Genomic DNA, 20,373 nt, shown 5'->3' on the forward strand with positions numbered 1-20,373 from the left:
TTAAATACAAGTAATACCAAAATATCTTTCTTAAAAATTGAAGATATTACTCGATCAAAATTTAGATATTTTAACAAGTGAAGCTGAAGAAGAATCAATGCTACAAATTTCAGAACTGGACTTTTATGAATAGGCTAATTATGTAAAATCATGTATTATACAGATTGAGCACTAATACAGAAAAGATGCTGAAATACATGCATACATATAAAAATCATATACACTATTAAAGGAATTGTTTTCATCAAGTCAAAATTTGTTACATCTCCCTTTGGTGTATCACATATATCGTTTGTATTACTGTACAAGTTGTGTAAGGCTTTGTACAGCCTTAGATAAAAGTCTTTTTCTCAACTATTTACCTTGTTTACCTGTGGGTAGTGGGAATAGCTTCATCATCAAAACATGTAACCATGTTTAGGCAAAATCAAATGGTAAACTGACTGGAGGCAAAGGTTGCCTGCATTCTGCTTGAAACCTACTTCATTTCCGACACCATTCAATTACACTATCAGAAGAGCGGACATTTGACGTCCCCATTGTAGTTGGCCGATCTTTACTGTACCAAATAGTGGGGGTTTGGGGGGATTTGATGACACCAGTATTTTCACTCTATAACAGTGTGGGAGGCCAGTATAGATATCCCCAGTGGAGGTTAATAAAAGCAGAACAGCTATTTGAAGTCTACGTTGTAGATGTGTTCAGTTTAAAAAGGCAAGGGTACAGTCGTATTTGATGTGTCCAGTGTAAATTTCTTAACTGTATAACCCTTTCTCCACTGAAGACCATAATGGCCTCATCCAGATCAATGAATAGTAGAGTCTACTGAAGTTACATAGGGTTGAAATGGATAAGGCAGGGTACAGCCCTATTTGATGTGTCCAGTGTAAGTGTCTTTACTATGAAAGGAAGGGTACAGCCCTATTTGAAGTGTCCAGTGTAGATGTGTTCACTGTATAAGGCAGGGTACAGCCCTCTTTGATGTGTCCAGTGTAGATGTGTTCTCTGTATAAGGCAGGGTACAGCCCTCTTTGATGTGTCCAGTGTAGATGTGTTCTCTGTATAAGGCAGGGTACAGCCCTCTTTGATGTGTCCAGTGTAGATGTGTTAACTGTATAAGGCAGGGTACAGCCCTCTTTGATGTGTCCAGTGTAGATGTGTTAACTGTATAAGGCAGGGTACAGCCCTATTTTATGTGTCCAGTGTAGATGTGTTCCCTGTATAAGGCAGGAGAACAGCCCTATTTGATGTGTCCAGTGTAAGTGTCTTTACTATGAAAGGAAGGGTACAGCCCTATGTGAAGTGTCCAGTGTAGATGTGTTCACTTTATAAGGCAGGGTACAGCCCTATTTGATGGGTCCAGTGTAGATGTGTTCACTGTATACGGCAGGGGTACAGCCCTATTTGATGTGTACAGTGTAGATGTGTTCACTGTATAAGGCAGGAGGACAGCCCTATTTGATGTGTCCAGCCCACGTGTCTTTACTGTATAAGGCAGGGTACAGCGCTATTTGATGTGTCCAGTGTAGATCTGTTCACTGTATAAGGCAGGAGTACAGCCCTATTTGATGTGTCCAGGGTAGGTGTCTTTACTGGATAAGGCAGGGTACAGCCCTATTTTATGTGTCCAGTGTAGATGTGTTCACTGTATAAGGCAGGAGTACAGCCCTATTTGATGTGTCCAGTGTAGGTGTCTTTACTGTTTAAGACACGGACAGACTTTTCATCAAAAGTCTAGAAGGCTGGTCCTACTTTACTGTCAGGTGAGAGCTTGCTTAGTACAATACAACTGGTATATCTGTTTGCTCAAATTTTGTCCGAGATTTCTGAAAAGGAAAATGAACACAACTTAAAATTCTGACCATTCAGAATAATCTTTGTTAACAAACATTTCCAATCCATCATTTTCTCTTTACAAAGAAAATACTACTACATGAAACATGGAGATGCAAGGTACATTTTATTCAAATACAAAAAATACCATAATACAACTGAACAGTTTAATTGTACTGTACAGTGCTTATAATATATCATAGGGTTAGGAAGCACGGTAGTCTAGTGGTAGGACGCCGGGCTTGTGACCGAAGGGCTGTGAGTGCCGAAATGGCAGCACCGGCTGTATGCTCCCCAGGGAGTTGAGAAAAATATTGGCTGTTTGCAAAGGCCCTATAACCACGGATTACAATTTGTGAAATGCTTTGAGACAACCTACGAACTAGGTTGTGATAAAGTGGTATATAAGAATGTCGAAATTTTCAGCCTTCAAATGATGGTGTTGTACAAACCTCATGGCCTTTCCAGACTTGATGTTACTCAGCAGATTTTCCTTGTCCTTAACACTGACACAGTTATCATAGGCCTCTAGGATACTGGGGAGATATCAAAATATAAACACTTTTTAAGGATTGTAAAATATTAACATTCATCTAACATGCAATGTTCAAATACTTGTACATATATGGTGTACATGTATAGTAAATGATCAAATATTTAATTCTTGAGATTTGATAGTAAGATGGGGTCAGCTAGGTGATTAGGTGTAGGTGTCTTACTGAGATGGTGTAGTTGACTTACTGAGATGGTGCGGATGACTTGCTGAGATGGTGTAGGTGACTTACTGAGATGGTGTGGGTGAGTTACAGAGATGGTGTATGTGACTTTTACTGAGATGGTGCAGATGACTTGCTGAGATGGTGTAGGTGAATTACTGAGATGGTGTGGGTGAGTTACAGAGATGGTGTAGTTGGGGCGGGAGACTTACAGAGATGGGGTGTGATACTTGTCTGTGACAGCTTTAGCTTTTTCTGCAGACATTCCATTCAGCTGAATTAACTGCTTCCCAAACATTTCTCTGACAGTCAGTGCCTGTTAAAGTTAGAAAACGTTTGTACATATAACTTAATATGACATCAAAAAATTCATGTCTTAATATTTAAGTTTGGAAAAAATTGTGTTATTATCAAATAATTCAATTCAAAAAGTGTTTTATTTTAAACACCAAATGATAGATTGAAGTTTAGGACCAGTCAGTGTATTACCTTAGATTTAACAGAGCCCTGATTAAACTGGTCAAACGTCAGAAGTCTTTGTTCTGCATCATTGATGTGACCTTTGCCTTGAAGGTCATCTGGACTGGTAGCATACAGAGTTTTGTTCTGAAATAAGACACTAGAACTGTAATATGAAGCTGTGGAGGTTGTATACCAGATAAATACCTATGTCAGGTTCTGAGTTTATCAGTTCTGTTCAATGTGGAAATAACTGTCAGATGAACTCTCAGTATTCTTTGGTAATTTTTGTCCTAGACATGACTTATTACTCTTTACAACAAAATGTTGTCAAATGATTAATATAGAAAAACATAAATTAAGAAATAAATGAAATATTGCCCAGAGATAATATATTTGACATTATGTGGTTAACAAGAACACCAACAGAATGTGTCGTAGTCATCCTCCACTCTGGTTCACTGCTCACCCTGTAGTAACTGTGGATGTAACGCGTCATCGTAGCGAGATACACCACAGACTCTTTTGTGTTTCCTGTCCGCTTTATTTGGAATCCATCAATAATCTGAAAACACAGACATTCATCTATTCAGATTTTCACCTCCAAATGTAATCAATTAATCAGTTTTGCATAAAATAAAACACACACACACACACACACACAAATGCTCATAACATCTGAGGCCTTGCAACAATTTCACAAAAAATAAAATATTAGTACTTCTCTCAACTGCTATAAAACATCTTTAATACTCTCATAAAAACATTGTGAAATATGTTCATACCAAGACATAAAACAGCATCTAAGATGTTTTCAGGGCACACACATAGAAAAGTTCTCTCATAGAGCTTCAAATATCCATAATATTACAAAAGGCATAAAACATCTGGGATGCTCTTACAGGGCATGACACAACTGGCACCCTCTCAAAAGGCGTGACCAGAGGTGTACCAATATGTCAAAGCAATTTATCTGTAGGCAACTTGATAGCCTTTTCATCAAGCTAAATAAGGAGTGAAACTTCATAAATCTAGGCCTTAAGCTCTGTCTTAAGACATTTAACTTTTGTCATAACAAGCTATAGGCTAAAAATTAAAATTTTAAGGCTTTATGGTTCTAAAGGTGCAGGCAACACATATGGAATATTTTACCAGAGAAATGCTGTCACAAAAAATGTACAATCTAGAGTGACCAAGCACAGTATTAACACCAGAAATTCTCTCTTACAGGGCAAAAACAAATGAAATGCTCTCAAAGGGAATACCACATTTAATCACTTTCTCCTATCATTTACCAAAAGAAAATTGATTATAAAGGCTTTTCTCAGCTACACTGACCTGTAAGTTTGTAATAGTCTGTGTTATCCTGTCCTCAGCTATACTGACCTGTAAGTTTGTAATAGTCTGTTTTATCCTGTCCTCAGCTATACTGACCTGTAAGTTTGTAATAGTCTGTTTTATCCTGTCCTCAGCTATACTGACCTGTAAGTTTGTAATAGTCTGTTTTATCCTGTCCTCAGCTATACTGACCTGTAAGTTTGTAATAGTCTGTTTTATCCTGTCCTCAGCTATACTGACCTGTAAGTTTGTAATAGTCTGTTTTATCCTGTCCTCAGCTATACTGACCTGTAAGTTTGTAATAGTCTGTTTTATCCTGTCCTCAGCTATACTGACCTGTAAGTTTGTAATAGTCTGTTTTATCCTGTCCTCAGCTATACTGACCTGTAAGTTTGTAATAGTCTGTTTTATCCTGTCCTCAGCTATACTGACCTGTAAGTTTGTAATAGTCTGTTTTATCCTGTCCTCAGCTATACTGACCTGTAAGTTTGTAATAGTCTGTTTTATCCTGTCCTCAGCTATACTGACCTGTAAGTTTGTAATAGTCTGTTTTATCCTGTCCTCAGCTATACTGACCTGTAAGTTTGTAATAGTCTGTTTTATCCTGTCCTCAGCTATACTGAAATGCTGCATGGAGCCATACATCTCTATCAGAAATATGGCATTATTGATTCCACAATGTTTCAGTCGGAACTACAAAATAATAACAATATATCACTTAATAGATCACATTTTTGTTGTTGAGAACTGTATCAGTGATTGGATAGTTAATGGATTTATATTTCACATAAAGCTAAATGGTCAACGGAACGAACAATGTAAAAGGGGACAGTAAAAAACGTATCATCTTAATACAATGCCACTTCTTTCATTTTCTTACCAGGAACATTTTCCACGTTCTGTATAACAAGGTTTTACTGCCGGTCGGCATCACCTTAATACATTAAGTTTGAATCTTAAATGATAGTGCACTCTGAAAATAAAATATCAGTGTTTTAACTATGCTGAAAGTCTATGCCAACCTTTGACCTAGGATCGTGATATAGATTGAGACTATGTATGTACATCATTAAGACCAAATCTCTGAAATCTGTTTGAGTCACCAAACACTGTTGGCTGTGAAAGTCAACAATACTGGACAGTGTTTGAATGTTGTTAGGCAACTATTTATTGTTTATCTCAGGGCAGATCATGGTGCAAGTACTGATGGTCTGTAAAGTTCAATGTTATTTGTTTTTACAAATAATTGAAAGGAATATCATACAGAGATGGCGGGGAGATGCCTACAGAAAGTTTCCCTTTATTTTTTTAGATAAATAGGAACGTATGGGTTTCACCTTCTGGTCTGGAAGTCTGCCATCTATACAGCTGTGAACCAGGTCATCCATCCGCTTCCTCTCCACCACATAGTCCAGGACAAGTTCTCTCCCCTTTCCTTGGTTCACTCCCCCTACAGTAATCAAATTAAAGTATATATCCATCAACCATTCACACCAGGAGAGGAACCTGACATCTTTTGATCAAGAGTGATAGAAATTTTATAGAAGTCACCTGTATATGATCTCCTACTGGTAGCCACAGACTCTACACCACACAGTAGCTTTGTCTGTAGTTTCTTGACTGACTGGCTGATCACCAAGTTTGTTATACAGGCATTCTTCTAAAGTTTTTAAAAAGAACAAAAATGAACTTAATCTCTGCCCATGCAATTGTTAAATGACATACCTGAAACACTGTCGTAGAATGTTTAATTGATGATATTTTTTAATTGTATTGTATATCCATGTTTAATTTAAGATTGGTTGTAGACCTGTTAACAGATAACTCTGTACTTTATTGCACTAGCGATCACAAGCATTTTTATATGGAGACAAGGTTTAATAACATCTTATTATATCAAAACTACCTCACCATGCCATCCATTGCCGGTTTCTACACCGTTGTGCACAAATTACAACAACCGTTCTTAGTGCTAGATATCTAGTAACTGTTCATGGGGTACATTAAACCTTTTTGTTTTATACCACACTGATAGACCAGTACACCCAATGCTGCTACTGACAAAATCACAAGACTGTATACAATTACTTACTCAAACTTGATTATGTGAAAAAGCTGAACTTCACAAACTGATCTTTCAAGGACATCAATTCACATTTCACTTAATGGAACCGGGAATGTTTAAATAATTGTTCTCATAATATTGGAATGTACTATTACTGCTTATGCAAACTGGTATGAAAATATGTATCACATGCAATAAAGGTGAAGTACAGTATAAACTATTGTCTGATAGACGTAATGTGATATCTGTGTTAAAGATTACCACTAACAGTTCTGTTAGGTTATTTAACGTCACTGGTACACACACCTAGAACAGGATCTGTCTTCTCCCTTGCCACCCAGAGAAGATCTCCTACTTGAAGTTTCCTCAGGTCACAGTTCACCCCGTTCTTCATCAGATCTGGCAGTAAGGTCTTACTTCCATTTTTTCTGGGTACCACAAAGAGAAAATGTTTAATGCATATCATAAACTATAAAAAAACAACAACCCATTTTATGCATAGTTTCTTAAAATATTTTCATTGAAATACACATTTGTAAGTACTTGATATTACCAGATCTCATATCAGTAAATCTTAATTCTGTGATAAATATTACAAAATTCTATGTGGCCTATTTTGAAGTCTTATTCTGAAGTCAGGCTCAATTTTTTGAGATTCAAGGATATTTCATAAAATGATTTTGAAGATTAACGAGCAATGCCTACCCTGAACCATAGAACTCCTGATTATCTATACAGAGAATGATGTCAAAGTTTCCTGGGGTGAGGACAAAATCTGGTCTCGGTAAACTGGCCGCAGAGGACATAGAGCTGATACTGCGAATGGACTCCTGGGACTCCTGAGAGCTGGCTAGTGTTTCCATGGAGCTGGGCGGTGGACAGGTGGGCAGTTTATCAATGAGGCTCGGTAGATACGGCTGGGATGCAGCTGCAGACAGTTTCACAGACAAAGGCTTGTTGGGTTTACTTCTTGGCTTCGGTTTTACTTTCTTTCTATTGCTGGAATCTACAAGTAATTTCATGAGGCTGGGACAAATATAAAATTAACAATCAGAAACTCTAATTTTCTCTTAAGAGATAAAGTTTACCATGTGTCATGGATAATACAAGTATCCCTCAATGATGACACAGGTATCCTTCAATGATGACACTTGTATCCCTCAATGATGACTCATGTATCCATCAATGATGACACATGTATCCATCAATGATGACACTTGTATCTATCTATAATGACACATGTATCCATTTATGATGACACTTCAATCCAACAATGATAAAACATGTATCATGGAGGGATTTTACATGTCGGCTGTGTCTATTGTGTCTTAAACATAACAAAACTTCAGTAGTAAAATCATACCTGTGGTAACAAACCTTGCATCAGTAAAATCATACATGTGGCAACAAACCTGACATCAGTAAAATTATACCTGTGGTAACAAACCTGACTTCAGTAGTAAAATCATACCTGTGGTAACAAACCTGACTTCAGTAAAATCATACCTGTGGTAACAAACCTGGCATCAGCAGTAAAATCACACCTGTGGTAACAAACCTGACATCAGTAGTAATATCATACCTGTGGTAACAAACCTGACATCAGTAAAATCATACCTGTGGTAACTGTAGTGGAGACAGAAGACTTGCTAGGATATCCGTTGGTAACAATTGGTACAGCCTGTCTTGTCATAGGCTCATCATCAAACGAGGGTAAACTTTGAGGTCCCAGACGATGAGATACCAAACAGTTGTCATTTCCTCTATCTTCATCATCAGACAAGTTAAAGGAAGGCAGCCTGGGAGGGGGAGCACATTCCACCGCCCTTTCTGGGGCATCATTGTCATGGAGATGAGCATACACTTTGTCACCCATAGGTCTACAATAATAACAAATATGGTTGGGGTCAGATTTAGGGATATTGTTGGTATGTTCATCTAACTACAATTAATAAAACAAGTATGAGTTTACTGCACAGGAAAGCCAAAAAGGGACATTGGTTCCCAAACATACATGTATTTCAAAATTTATTCTTTAAAAAAATATTTATATTCAATATTTTACACAAAGTTTGCTGGCTATTATATAATTATCCTTAAAACTGTCTTGCACGTATGTACTAACCTGCTCATGTCCAGCTTATAATGTTTCCCACTTGTGAGTAATCCATGGTAATCACAGTGTACTAAAAACCCAATTCCAAAGTCCTCTGTAACCAAAATATATCTCTGACATTAAATATCTCACAAATCAAAGGTATTACATGACCGACGCGAGACACACAGGGCCAGGGGAGCTGACAACACATATACACACAATACACTGGTTAGCTGGTTCAAGTTATTGTACAGCATATTAATTTCATTTGAGAATAAACATTTTACAGAAATAATGGTACGTACCATCAATGAGGACTTGTGCTTTATCCTTTGTCTGAACTGGTCCACCAGCTTCATCAATATACACAAACTCCAGGCCAGATCTGATGAGAAACATTTCATAAAATATAAATTTCCTTTATTTCAAACTTGAGAACATGAGAAACAATACAAAGTGAGCTACTTTTGCATACAAAGTAGTAGGATTGACTTCCAAACCCATGTCATAATGCTGTTAGTATGTCATCTACACCAATTGCTGCCAAGGAATTTAAGCTAATATCAGCTGTGGACCGGTCAACAAACTTACCATAAAGCATTAACTCTCCTATTTCATGGCATTTTATTTTACCATCAGTTACATCTGGCCAAGTGTTCCAGCCTACCTTTATGAGGCTAAATTCAGGTTCCTTAGTTGATAAGCTGGAGTTCATCTGCACCGATTCGTAAGGGTGGCATATTTCATAGAGAATTTTCATTTGCACATTATTGAAACAAACAACAATAAAAGGTAAACTATATTTTTGAACTTCCATGATATACATGAATTGAGCTAGCTAATTTAAGGACTTTGTGTGTTAATAAGTAAAATACAATTATTTTACATTAATTCCTTTCCAGCTTACCTTACATCTGTATCATGCCTTGTGTGCTGGTCAGAGAGCCTCCTAGGACTGTCCAATGATAACCTGTCCAGCTTACCTTACACCTGTATCATGCCTGGTGTGCTGGTCAGTGAGTCTCGTAGGACTGTCCAATGATAACCTGTCCAGCTTACCTTACACCTGTATCATGCCTTGTGTGCTGGTCAGTGAGTCTCCTAGGACTGTCCAATGATAACCTGTCCAGCTTACCTTACACCTGTATCATGCCTGGTGTGCTGGTCAGTGAGCCTCCTAGGACTGTCCAATGATAACCTGTCTGTAGGAACACCAGCTTGTGTCAGGTTTCCTGTAGTGGCGACGTGACCATCTGTTCCTGCCATCTCCAATCTGTGTGCCAGTTCACATCCAGCATCAGTGATACTGTACCTACAGACAAGATAAGTTTATCGTTATAAGATACAGGATACAGTGTTAAACAGTTTACCGGTTCTGTATTACTTCATGTCTTGTAATAGGTATACAGGTCATGCAAATTATACTGTTAAGATTTCATTGACATGTAGTTGATCTTAAAGTACTAAAAGAACATACTTTGCTGGATTGCTTTCCTTGATGATGAGAGCCTTTTTGATGAGAGTGCCCATGGAGGACCAAGATGTGTACCGACAACCTGCATCTGGCTGGATAGTTACAAAAACATTACAGGTAACATCTATCCATGGATGCAAAACACTTATCACAACAAGGATTGTTTGTAGAGTTGTCAATTTTTATGATTAAAGAGTGTACTTCTTTCATGAATAAAGCAAGAAATATTTTATATATAAATGTTTGAATTTAATAAAAGTCAGCTGTTGTTTTTTATGTTCAAATTTTATCCACTGACAATATCAAAGTTTTACTTTATACACAATGTAGGTACTTAACGTGAGGCTTATTGAAGTTATCCACCGACATGTTTGATTGTCTGGCCTTGTAGGTAAGTTATATCCACTTAGAACAACTTTTCAATATGATGGTTCAGGCTTCTCAACATAATATCGTTCAGGATAAGATATTGGTCAATATGTCAAGCGTAACTCACAATTGTAAAAGATTTGTCGGACAGAGGTTGAGCCTTCCCGACGAGTTCTACTTTTGACATGTATCCTCTGCTCCCAGGGTCCTGTAATTAAGATATCTTTTGTTAATAAAGCAACATGTCAATTATTGTTTTAACTGTGACCTTTATTGTATTTTTATGATTAAAGAGTGTACTTCTATTACGAAGAAAAAAAATCCATGAAATGTGCAATCGTGTTGCTGCAGTAGGCATATTTTAGGCTTTCGACTGGGATATCTAAATTCCAGGTAATACATGTATATGCTGGGACGTCACCGACTTATTTTGTGATCCACATCACCTACAACTACTTATATATTAATTATTACATATTTCTAGCAATGGCTTTAAACTGCATCACCCATATATTACAAATTTGAAAAAAAAAGATGTCACCTCTCATTTATATATTCATGTCTTCAACCAATTGGTTATACATCTCTTTTCTTAGTTGTTGTTAGAACCAAATAAAGAAAAAAGAAGAAAAATTAAATTGAACTTTTTTTTTATTTTCACAGATAAATTACAATTCAACTCTCCATAAATATCAATACAAACATTTGTTAATTACACAATTTTATTAGCAGCACCAGTAATTTCTTATTAGAAATACCAGGGATAAATTACTGTGGTGATAGTGAAATGCACGAACCACATATTGTTTTGTAGGCACCAACTTCATCTTAACTTAAATACTACAGTAGAACAATGCTTGAAAAGTGCTCAGAGTTAAGGAACTTTATGTGGAGATTCAGCGAAAATAAAGGTTTCTCAATTGGAAAATGTCTAAGTTCTGCATGATTTGTAATATTCTCTTTTACACTTATACATGTGTAAGATTAATGAAAACAAATTATTGTTATTATTTTCTTTGATAGTATATCAACATTTCATTTATAATTGATGATGTCCTTTTGTTATTCAAATACTTAAACATGCATGTGGGCACTCATTACAATAAAATGTTAAATGTAGAATATGTACTAATTATCATCAAAACTGTTTACCATTGTTACACTTGGTGCCACTGTAGGCATTCAGTCTAAACAACACCATTGACAAATAGTTACATTCTTTCTATTGAACTAATTAGCTGTTGATAAACAAAATAAAATCAATCAGTCTTTCGTGAGGAATATCTTGATAATTATTATAAGTGTTAGAACTCACCCAAACGGTTAAAATTTAACCGATGTTCATGAGGAGACAAAGAGTATTTTATCACATTAACAAAAGACAAAAAATTACATGTTACTGAAGTGAAATACTCATCACTGATAAGTGCTACACATTTCAGCTGGTACAATTCAGTACACAAAATCTGTAATGTCGTATTAAGTCATATCATAAGGATTTTTTCTTTTTGTATAAAATTTATTATATCACAATTATACTTTATGATTATACAATGCAATACTGTATAGCATGCTATAACAATAAAAAATATATCTGAAAAACTATTTGTCTACAATTCAACATTGAATGTGTACAATGGTATATCAGTGTCATTATCACATGATACAAAGTCAGCCTACAAAACAGTTATAAGTGATGTCTCTCATGTCTTTGCTTGAAAATTATACAAAGATATGAAATTAAGTGAATAGAATCTAGTTAATGATGAGAAAAAACAGGAAATCTTATTCCAGATTTAGTGGCAACAGCACTTATATCATACTTTTATAAATGCTTTTGCAAAATAAATTGCAGAAAAATCTTCAGAGAGAGAGCTTCGCACAAAAACGTTTATGTTGGATGTTTTCTGTGCATAGTCACAATCATTTGACAGCAGCGCATTTTTCCAGTAATGTTATTAACACTATCAGTTTCCAGCCTTTCTGTGTAATTACCAAATAGACAGACAAAAAGTTAAGTCTGATACAGAATCTATTATCTTCCTAGATCTGCTTTAGAAATAGACAGACATTGAAGAGACTATGCTTGACGCTGCACTGACAAAAAATTAAGTCTAATACAGAATTAATTATCTTCCTAGATCTGGTAAGAAATAGACAGACAATGATGAGACTATGTTTGATGCTCCGCTGACAAAAAGTCTGATACAGAGTCATAATCTTCCTAGATCTGGTAAGAAATAGACAGACAATGATGAGACTATGTTTGATGCTCCGCTGACAAAAAGTCTGATACAGAGTCTATAATCTTCCTAGATCTGGTTACACACACTCTGTCCCCATCATCAGTGGCAGTGAACACACTCTCGATTCCCTGCCTTCCTTTAATGTCATGTTCTGTTTGTAAGTGACTGTAGGACATACCACTTCCCGCGATACTTTTTGCTACATTAGTAGAAATGACCTTTTTGTTGACCATTGTCTGTAAACTTGGAAAATTCTGTTTTACTTGTAAAGAGTAGTTATAAGAATCCATCACATCTTTGACAGAGAAGGAAGCTTTCTGTCGGGCCTCCTTGTCAATATCAACGGACCGGACAAGCCTCTGAAGGGCCACAACGTCCTGAAGTGCATCATGGGCCTTGTACTTCTCGCCCAACAGACTTTTAACAAGGGACTCTTGTTTGTATGATTTTTGAGATGGATGAACAATCCTGAATAACTTTTTTGTATCCAGAAATCCTTTTACATGAGCCTTGAACTGTTCTGTCATACCTTTGTCACAAGATGTCAGAGCGTGGACGAGTAGGGGACAGTCATATGTCTGGATGTTATGGCCTACAAGAATGTTATTTTGTGTTTTACTCAGAAATTCAAACATCTGCGTAAAGGCATCACTTAGGGATACTGTTTTCACAAACTTTCCGTAGCGGTACATTTTCTTCTTGAACACCCGGATCCCTGTGACCTCTGAAGCCTCTCGTGTCATCCGTTTTTTTGGCATAACAAAGCAGGAGAATCTATCCTTCCCCCTCACAGCAGCCATCTGGGTAATACTGGAGGTTCTTCCTGTAATGTTAAAGTCATTACGACATTAAAGTCCATACATTATAACTGAAATATCAGACACCCAAAACATGAAAACTAGACTATTTTATGTAAGAACCAAAAGTGTTCGTACATGTATACTGCCATGTACAGCTGGTTTGTGATTTGATAAGAGTTCTATATGAGTCACAATTACCTAAGCCTGTTGTCTCCAAGTCAAAGTAGACATCTGTGGTAGGAATAACAGGTGCTTGTAATGGCTCACAGGGAGAGTGTGTGGCCTCCACATTATCTTTAGTTCCTGTCTTATCCCTCTTTTCTAAAGACAGTTCTCTGGAGTAACAAGTTGAAAATATCAGTGTCAAAAGTTTTGTTATTCCATATGATTGTAAGAAATCTCAACCTCAAATTAGTTTATAAACTCTATTACTTTTACACTCATAATTTTTCTCGTCAACAAAAAATTCATACAGAATTAATCTCAATTGCACTATAAAATAATGATATCCGTTAAACTCCAGTCTTGATGACTTCTCTGTGATATATGGCAAATAGATTAGACAATTTCAACTGCACAAAAATGACTGATTATATACCCATTTGTTTTAAACTCCAATCTCAATTGCTTTTTTAGTGATGCGTCTCTAATAGTTGTCAGTGCCTTTTTTTTCTTGCTCTGTATATCTTTCTGTGTAGACAACCTGCAGGTATGTTTCCCCGGGGTGCAGCTTCCCTGGTGATTGTCCTGAAGAAAGTATTATACATTAACAAATAGTATACAAACTAAATTTCACTGATTCGGATGCGAGTTTTAAAAGATAATCAGATGTACCATTACTCACATGAGTTTATAATAACCAGTATAAGTCTGACATACAGACATAGAATACAAATGATGTTATCTATCATCAGGATCTATTCTAATATCTATGTAAACCTTGGAAAACAAAGTAATAGGGTAGCCATATAAATATATATGGCAATGTGCATGGTAAATATACAAAACAGAAAATCGGCTTTCAAACAATGTTTTCAAACTTAAAAAAATATGTTTTGTATCATTCCTCAATTGATTCTGAAGAACTCAGCAAGACGTTAGATAGACTATGCATAATGTTTCATGTCATTGTTTAAATATTGATTATTTCAGTGGTTTGCGTAATTGTTTAAACAATACAGTAATGTTCTGTGTTGTTTTAATAGTGATGATTTAAATGTTTTGTGTTACTATTTTAATATCAATAATACACCTACCTATTCTTTTCTTCTTTGTTGACGATTCAATTTTTTCTGAAATAGAATTCCGTGGGAACAGAAATCCCCAATCCAAACTTCTTTTGTTTGTACCAGACACATAGTACATTATACATGGCTGCTTCAAATGTTACCGAGAGAAACAACACAAACACACAAGATAGTTTCAAACAGACCAACTCACTCTATTGTTAAAGTATTCTGACCTGAAACAATAATGGCCATGATCTTTGGGAAACATTGCTTTGTGTGTATAGCATATGTATATGGCGTCTGTTATATAGTCAGTGTTACAGTCTCAGTTTATCTTGTTTATTTTTAAAAAATGCTATTTTCCGTGTCCAATGCAATATTAGATAAATTATGTGAATAAAGAAACAAGAGGCCCAGAGGGCCTGTATCGCTCACCTGTATATGTTTAAACTAATTGGTATGAAGTGAAGATATAGCACTTCATGGTAGGTGCTGTAAGTACATATGAAATTTCAGAAAGATCCATCCAGTCCTTGAGATATAGCGAGAACAAACTTCACCCCTAAATAAGGATAAAATCCCTTAGTCCCGATGGTGGAAGAAGGATTTTAAAGGTTTTCCCCTCAGCCCCCAGGGGGGCCAGACCCACCATTTATACTTTGAGTCCCCTTGGCCTAAGGATGCTCCAGACTTAATCTCTATGATAGAAGAAGGATTTTAAAGGTTTTACGGACGCTGGACCATGGCATAAGCTCACTTGCCCTTCGGGACTAAAGCACTTAGTGATAATACACTGCATTTTTAAATACAATGAGATGCATCAGGTTTAAATATTAGAATTTTGATAAGACAAAATAATAATAGGATCAATAGGCAATACATCTCCTAATCTAATGTAGAAAGTTTTGGTTCCAAGATGCTTTGAAATAAAATTTACCTGTTAAACCACAACTGTTTTTAGCAGTATTTCCTGTTTAAAAGCGACAGCCTTGGTTATGAAGACCAATTTGTAATAATCTAAAGATAGGATCACGTGAAAAGGAGGGTGTCAGTTAATGTCCATGATAGAGAGTTTGATAGAAGCTGGTTTACATTACGTCAACAATATAGAGGAGGAATTGAGGTGTTACCTGTGTGTTCCTGTACAGCGCCAGCAGGAGTCCATAAGCTCCTGATCGGTAAGCTGGAACGTACTCTTGTTCTCCACTCTTACTGCGGGGACGGGCGTGCCTCTATAAAAACAAAGCAAAATTATATAATTATGTATACTGGATTAAGATACAAAGAGAACTGATTTTCCAGACTCAATGTACTACTATTCATTAGTAACGTTCTACTTCAGGTCTTTATAATAATTATAATTACCTTCTAGTGTTAGATTCCCCCCATGTTAACTCATTTTAGAAGTTTTTGAAAAGTCTCCAAATACTCAAAGTAATATGTGATTGAAAATACCTTGATCTTATTCATGTAAAGGGGGAGTCCCCTGTAAATTCTTAGGTGGTACAGTTGTATGTGACAGCTTTGGGGTAGATTTTATTTCTACAGTAGATGTAGCGTCATCTGTAAAATTCTCTGGACAATGTGTAAATTGCAATTAGAGATTTGGGTCTCTTTAGTTTATAAAGGGACAAAGTAACTCTACTTTGGTGTAGGATTCTACAAGTATATGTTGTTGGGTAGAACAAATGTATGTTAGTTCTACCTTTGGAGGTGGCGTCACAGTCAAATCAACATCATCATCTGTCAGGTTAACAGATCCTGCAGCAGCCACAGTGAGACCATGTCTGGGTCTAGAAACGTCATCGACTGGACGTGTGGAGTTCTCCGACATAGACTGCTTAGTCTTCTTTTGTTTTGATGGAGCCTTTTTTGGGACCTCCACAGGGTCTGGGGGTACAACACACCCTGAAAAATACAGAAATTATGGTTAAGTGTTTTTAAGCATTTTGATAATAGTAAAGTAACACTGACTTTGACCTTAACATCCTCAAATGTAAAATTTCAGGTACATGCATGGATTATCATACATGATAAATTGTTTGAATAATGAGGTCTTTCTTTATAGTTGGAAAGTTAGAAAGTGTTCGAGAGGTGACAAAACTTTTCTACAGAGATCAGTAACACTGTTAAACATATGGTGTTTGAGTTTTGTTTATGTAAACTCTACAACGGAAGGGCTCAACCCTTTTATCTACCACGGAAGGGCTCAACCCTTTTATCTACAACGGAAGGGCTCAACCCTTTTATCTACATGTATTTTAACAAGTGAGTGGAATTGTTTTAAAAATTTAAATCCCATTATTACTATAGACATTGCTACAATATTATAATTAAGGAAATAATAAGTGCGCAACTGGAAAAGTACGACGTGAGTGAACAAAATAACAATGATGCATCACCACAAGCTTGAACTAGCTTTCAACGATGCCACATCAGCAATTCCGATTTGCCTTGACCCCCCCCCCCAATGACCTTTATATAAAGTCTCTTCATTTGCCCAAACACCAATGGCCTGAAACACAAAAACTTTGAAGTGAAGTTATTTCCATGTCAACTTCTAACTGGGAATGTTGAAGTAGGCATATATGATATAAAACCATATTGCCCTTGTCCATTTTTTTTACACTCACCATGCAGTTCTATATGTTCGGCTAACTTTTCATCAATCAACTTGCATGTTTTATCGCCTGTACAAAGAGATGTATATTGTTTTAGATATTTAAAGTGTATGTTATATAATGTATATCCTTAAATAAAGAGTTTCTTGACAATTTTACTGTAATATGATATATTTAACAGCTGTGGTCGAATGAAGGATTATATTCGTATCAGATTTTTATTTACTGAGAACAGTGATCAGCTGGACATTATGTAATCTGGTCAAATTTTACAGGGGTGTAAGATGTGAAACGCATAATTGCCTTATGCAGATGTACATAAAAAGTATTTATGGGTTCCTAGAAAAACAGATTTGTGCTTTTTATATAGAATAGGATTACCAAAATGTTCCTTTATATAGAATAGGATTACCAAAATGTTCCAACATCTTGCAGTCCTTTCCTGTAGCCAGAGGTAGAGGATAATTCTTCAAAGACTTGATTGCCTGTACCAAAAAGACAACATCTGTTATTGTGCTGATGATGTACACCCCATCAATTGTAAATTAACATTAATAACAGCACCTTTTACCCGTTGTACCGCTTTGTGGAGTAAACAATGTGGTACACATATTAGTGATCCTCAGCTGACTTGTTCTAAAACTTGCCTATCCTCAGTTAGAGTTCAGCAATGAACAAGTAATACATATATGAGTACGTATGTAATACTTTATTTTGAAGATAACATATTTTGTTTAATCTTATCTTCCATATATGGCTTAAATTGATTAAATCCTATCACTTGAAACAGAATGATATTTAGGCATCGGTATGTTCCTCGTTGAAATAAATTTGTGAACATCAATATCTTCTAAAACACACAAGTAGTTTGAATTGACCCACTGCCTAAATTATAGGTCAGCAGTAGGCCATACAGGGCCTGTAGCGGCTATTTTGAGATTCAAAACCTTGTTTTATTCTGTAATTACCTTGCCATACACATACTGTGTTTTCCAGCCTTTTTCTGCGGCCTCCTCTCTCCATTCAGTAAGCCATTGTAAAAATAATGGATTAGCACAGACTGGCTTTCGTTTCTTCCTTTTACCGTAGAGAGGATGGTCTTGAAGTTCCATACTGTAGACACATGCACCTCACTGCTAGAATAAATGTCATCAAAATAAAGCAACTGGTTTTCAGTGATCAATCTATCTTACTATGAAGCATATGACAGCTACTTAGAATACATTCTAAAGTAAAAAAACAAGCAAATTTGTGGAATTTATATCCCCCGCTCTCAGGACATATTGTAGGTAAACATTGTTGAGGTAAGGTTCAAACATGTGAGTATCGTGCTGTTGAGACGTAATGTATAGCTTGAAACTCGAAGAAAAAAAAGCCTGATCTAATATTTGCTCGAGTTATAAAGCAGAAACTGCAGATAATGACTGCCAAATGCAGTCCGATTAAAGTGGTTGTCAAACTTGGCCGAGCCCTTAATGCGTTGAACCCTGTTACTAAGTTTGAAGACAATCGGATACTATTTGCGAGAGTTAATGAAAGGAAATGGAAGATAATGACGTTTTTCGTTATTCAAGGGGCCATAGCTCAGCCAAATGGGGTCCGCTGAAAGTGGTCATCAACTTGGTCGAGCCCTTAAGACATTTAACCTTGGTACCAAGTTTGAAGAAAATCTGTTAACTTTTGTTGTAGTTATTTCACGGAAACGAAACGCAGCAGATAATGGTCATCAAACTTGGCCGAGCCTATAATGCATTCAACCCTGTGACGAAGTTTGAAAAAAAATCGGTTAACATTTGTTGTAGTTATTGCACGGAAACGAAGCGCGGCAGATAATGACATTTATCGTTATTCAAGGGGCTAAAATTCCGCCAAATGGGGTCCGCTGAAAGTGGTCATCGAACTTGGCTGAGCTCTTAATGCATTTAACCCTGTGACCAAGTTTGAAGAAAATGGGTTAACATTTGTTGTAGTGATAATGACATTTTTCGTTATTCAAAGGGCCATAATTCCGCCAAATTGGGTCCGCTGAAAGTGGTCATCGAACTTGGCCAAGCTCTTAAGGCATTTATCCCTGTGACCAAGTTTGAAGAAAATGGGTGAACATTTGTTGTAGTTATTGCACGGAAAAGAAGCGTGACAGACTCACAGACAGACGGACAAACCCAAATTAATATCCCCCGGTTTAGTGAAAGCGGGGGATAAAAAGTAATGAATTTATCAAGACAACAATGCCCATTATATATATCCTGTCCACAAAAACTTGAGGATAAATCAAAGTTAGTTCCTTTTGTTTCTACTTTCAATTCATGAAATTTCAATATTTTTCCTGTGATAAAGAACAAATGTGAAGAATTAAAGCAAAGTAGCAGGCGTATGAGAAATACTTTAAATAAACACGCTACTTTACATAGTAGACGCCAACCTAAGGACTTGAAACGTATATTGACATGCTCTAAGTTTGATAACTCTTGTGTAACACCAGAAGTATCCAAATGTAAGACACCAAGATGTTCTACATGTCACATGATTATCGAATGCAATACTTTTTTTTCAAGAAAAGTTTGAAATAAACTGTAAAGGTTAATATGATTTGTATAAAAAAATGTAAATTATGCAATAGTTTGTTCTGAATGTGGTGATTTCTACATCGGTCAAAGTTGGGTACTTCGTAACGTCACGTGAGTATTGTAGTGTACAGTGATGACATGTAATTGTGATGTCACAAAGTTGTTCTTTTGAAATAACCCTGAAGAGCCCTGTGAAGGGTGAAAGAAGCTAGTTTTTTAGTCGGTCGTTAGATCTTATTCGAGACATCTAAAATCACGAAAATGTCAAAACACGAAAACGTTCAATTGAACCGTACCTCTGGCCCTGTGATCCCGTTAGGCTATTTTGTCATGTAGCCTCTGTGCAAAACTCCCGATTGTGAGACGTAAGATTAGTTGCCGCTCGACTTTTTGTAGGTCATTACATCACTTATTCGTTAAGTACGTTATTTACCTGAGTGTTGCATACGTGATAAGCAACTTTGCAGTTTCACTACGTAAAATTATGTAGCTGAGCCTTCTTGATTTGTAATTTGGCGGGAAATTTGCAGGACCGCAGGATTGTTTTTTTTTCTTTCT

The 20,373-nt window shown here is 36.3% G+C and overlaps 1 protein-coding gene across 2 annotated transcripts; it reads right to left on the bottom strand.

Annotated features, from left to right (window-relative positions):
* Positions 1–1,482: 1,482 nt before the first annotated feature.
* LOC110461467 (crossover junction endonuclease MUS81-like) lies at positions 1,483–20,337 on the bottom strand. Of its 2 annotated transcripts, none has more exons than XM_021514923.1 (21): positions 20,249–20,337; positions 18,217–18,384; positions 17,661–17,733; positions 17,261–17,317; positions 16,333–16,535; positions 15,758–15,859; positions 10,480–10,560; positions 9,987–10,075; positions 9,645–9,821; positions 8,815–8,894; positions 8,537–8,621; positions 8,029–8,291; positions 7,117–7,417; positions 6,718–6,839; positions 5,684–5,796; positions 4,923–5,039; positions 3,478–3,573; positions 3,039–3,155; positions 2,762–2,865; positions 2,286–2,369; positions 1,483–1,826 (listed from the first exon to the last, which is right to left on the bottom strand). In XM_021514923.1, exons 2-21 carry the CDS (start codon positions 18,358–18,360, stop codon positions 1,760–1,762), a joined length of 2,475 nt encoding a protein of 824 aa, XP_021370598.1. In that variant the 5' UTR covers positions 18,361–18,384; positions 20,249–20,337; the 3' UTR covers positions 1,483–1,759. The 2 variants fall into 2 exon arrangements, with proteins under 2 accessions (XP_021370598.1, XP_021370597.1); XM_021514922.1 differs by having other exon boundaries at positions 4,347–5,039.
* Between the last annotated feature and the right edge of the window lie 36 nt (positions 20,338–20,373).

The sequence above is a fragment of the Mizuhopecten yessoensis genome, unplaced genomic scaffold (assembly GCF_002113885.1).
Source record: "Mizuhopecten yessoensis strain PY_sf001 unplaced genomic scaffold, ASM211388v2 scaffold10621, whole genome shotgun sequence".
Lineage (NCBI taxonomy): Eukaryota > Metazoa > Mollusca > Bivalvia > Pectinida > Pectinidae > Mizuhopecten > Mizuhopecten yessoensis.

Excerpts from the sequence above, each read along its gene's own strand:
- LOC110461467 (XM_021514922.1), bottom strand. The coding sequence starts at position 18,360 with ATGGAACTTCAAGACCATCCTCTCTACGGTAAAAGGAAGAAACGAAAG. Across the intron at positions 17,318-17,660 it reads CAAGATGTTGGAACATTTTG|GCGATAAAACATGCAAGTTG; the intron begins GTAATCCTATTC and ends CTCTTTGTACAG. Across the intron at positions 9,822-9,986 it reads AAGGAAAGCAATCCAGCAAA|GTACAGTATCACTGATGCTG; the intron begins GTATGTTCTTTT and ends TCTTGTCTGTAG.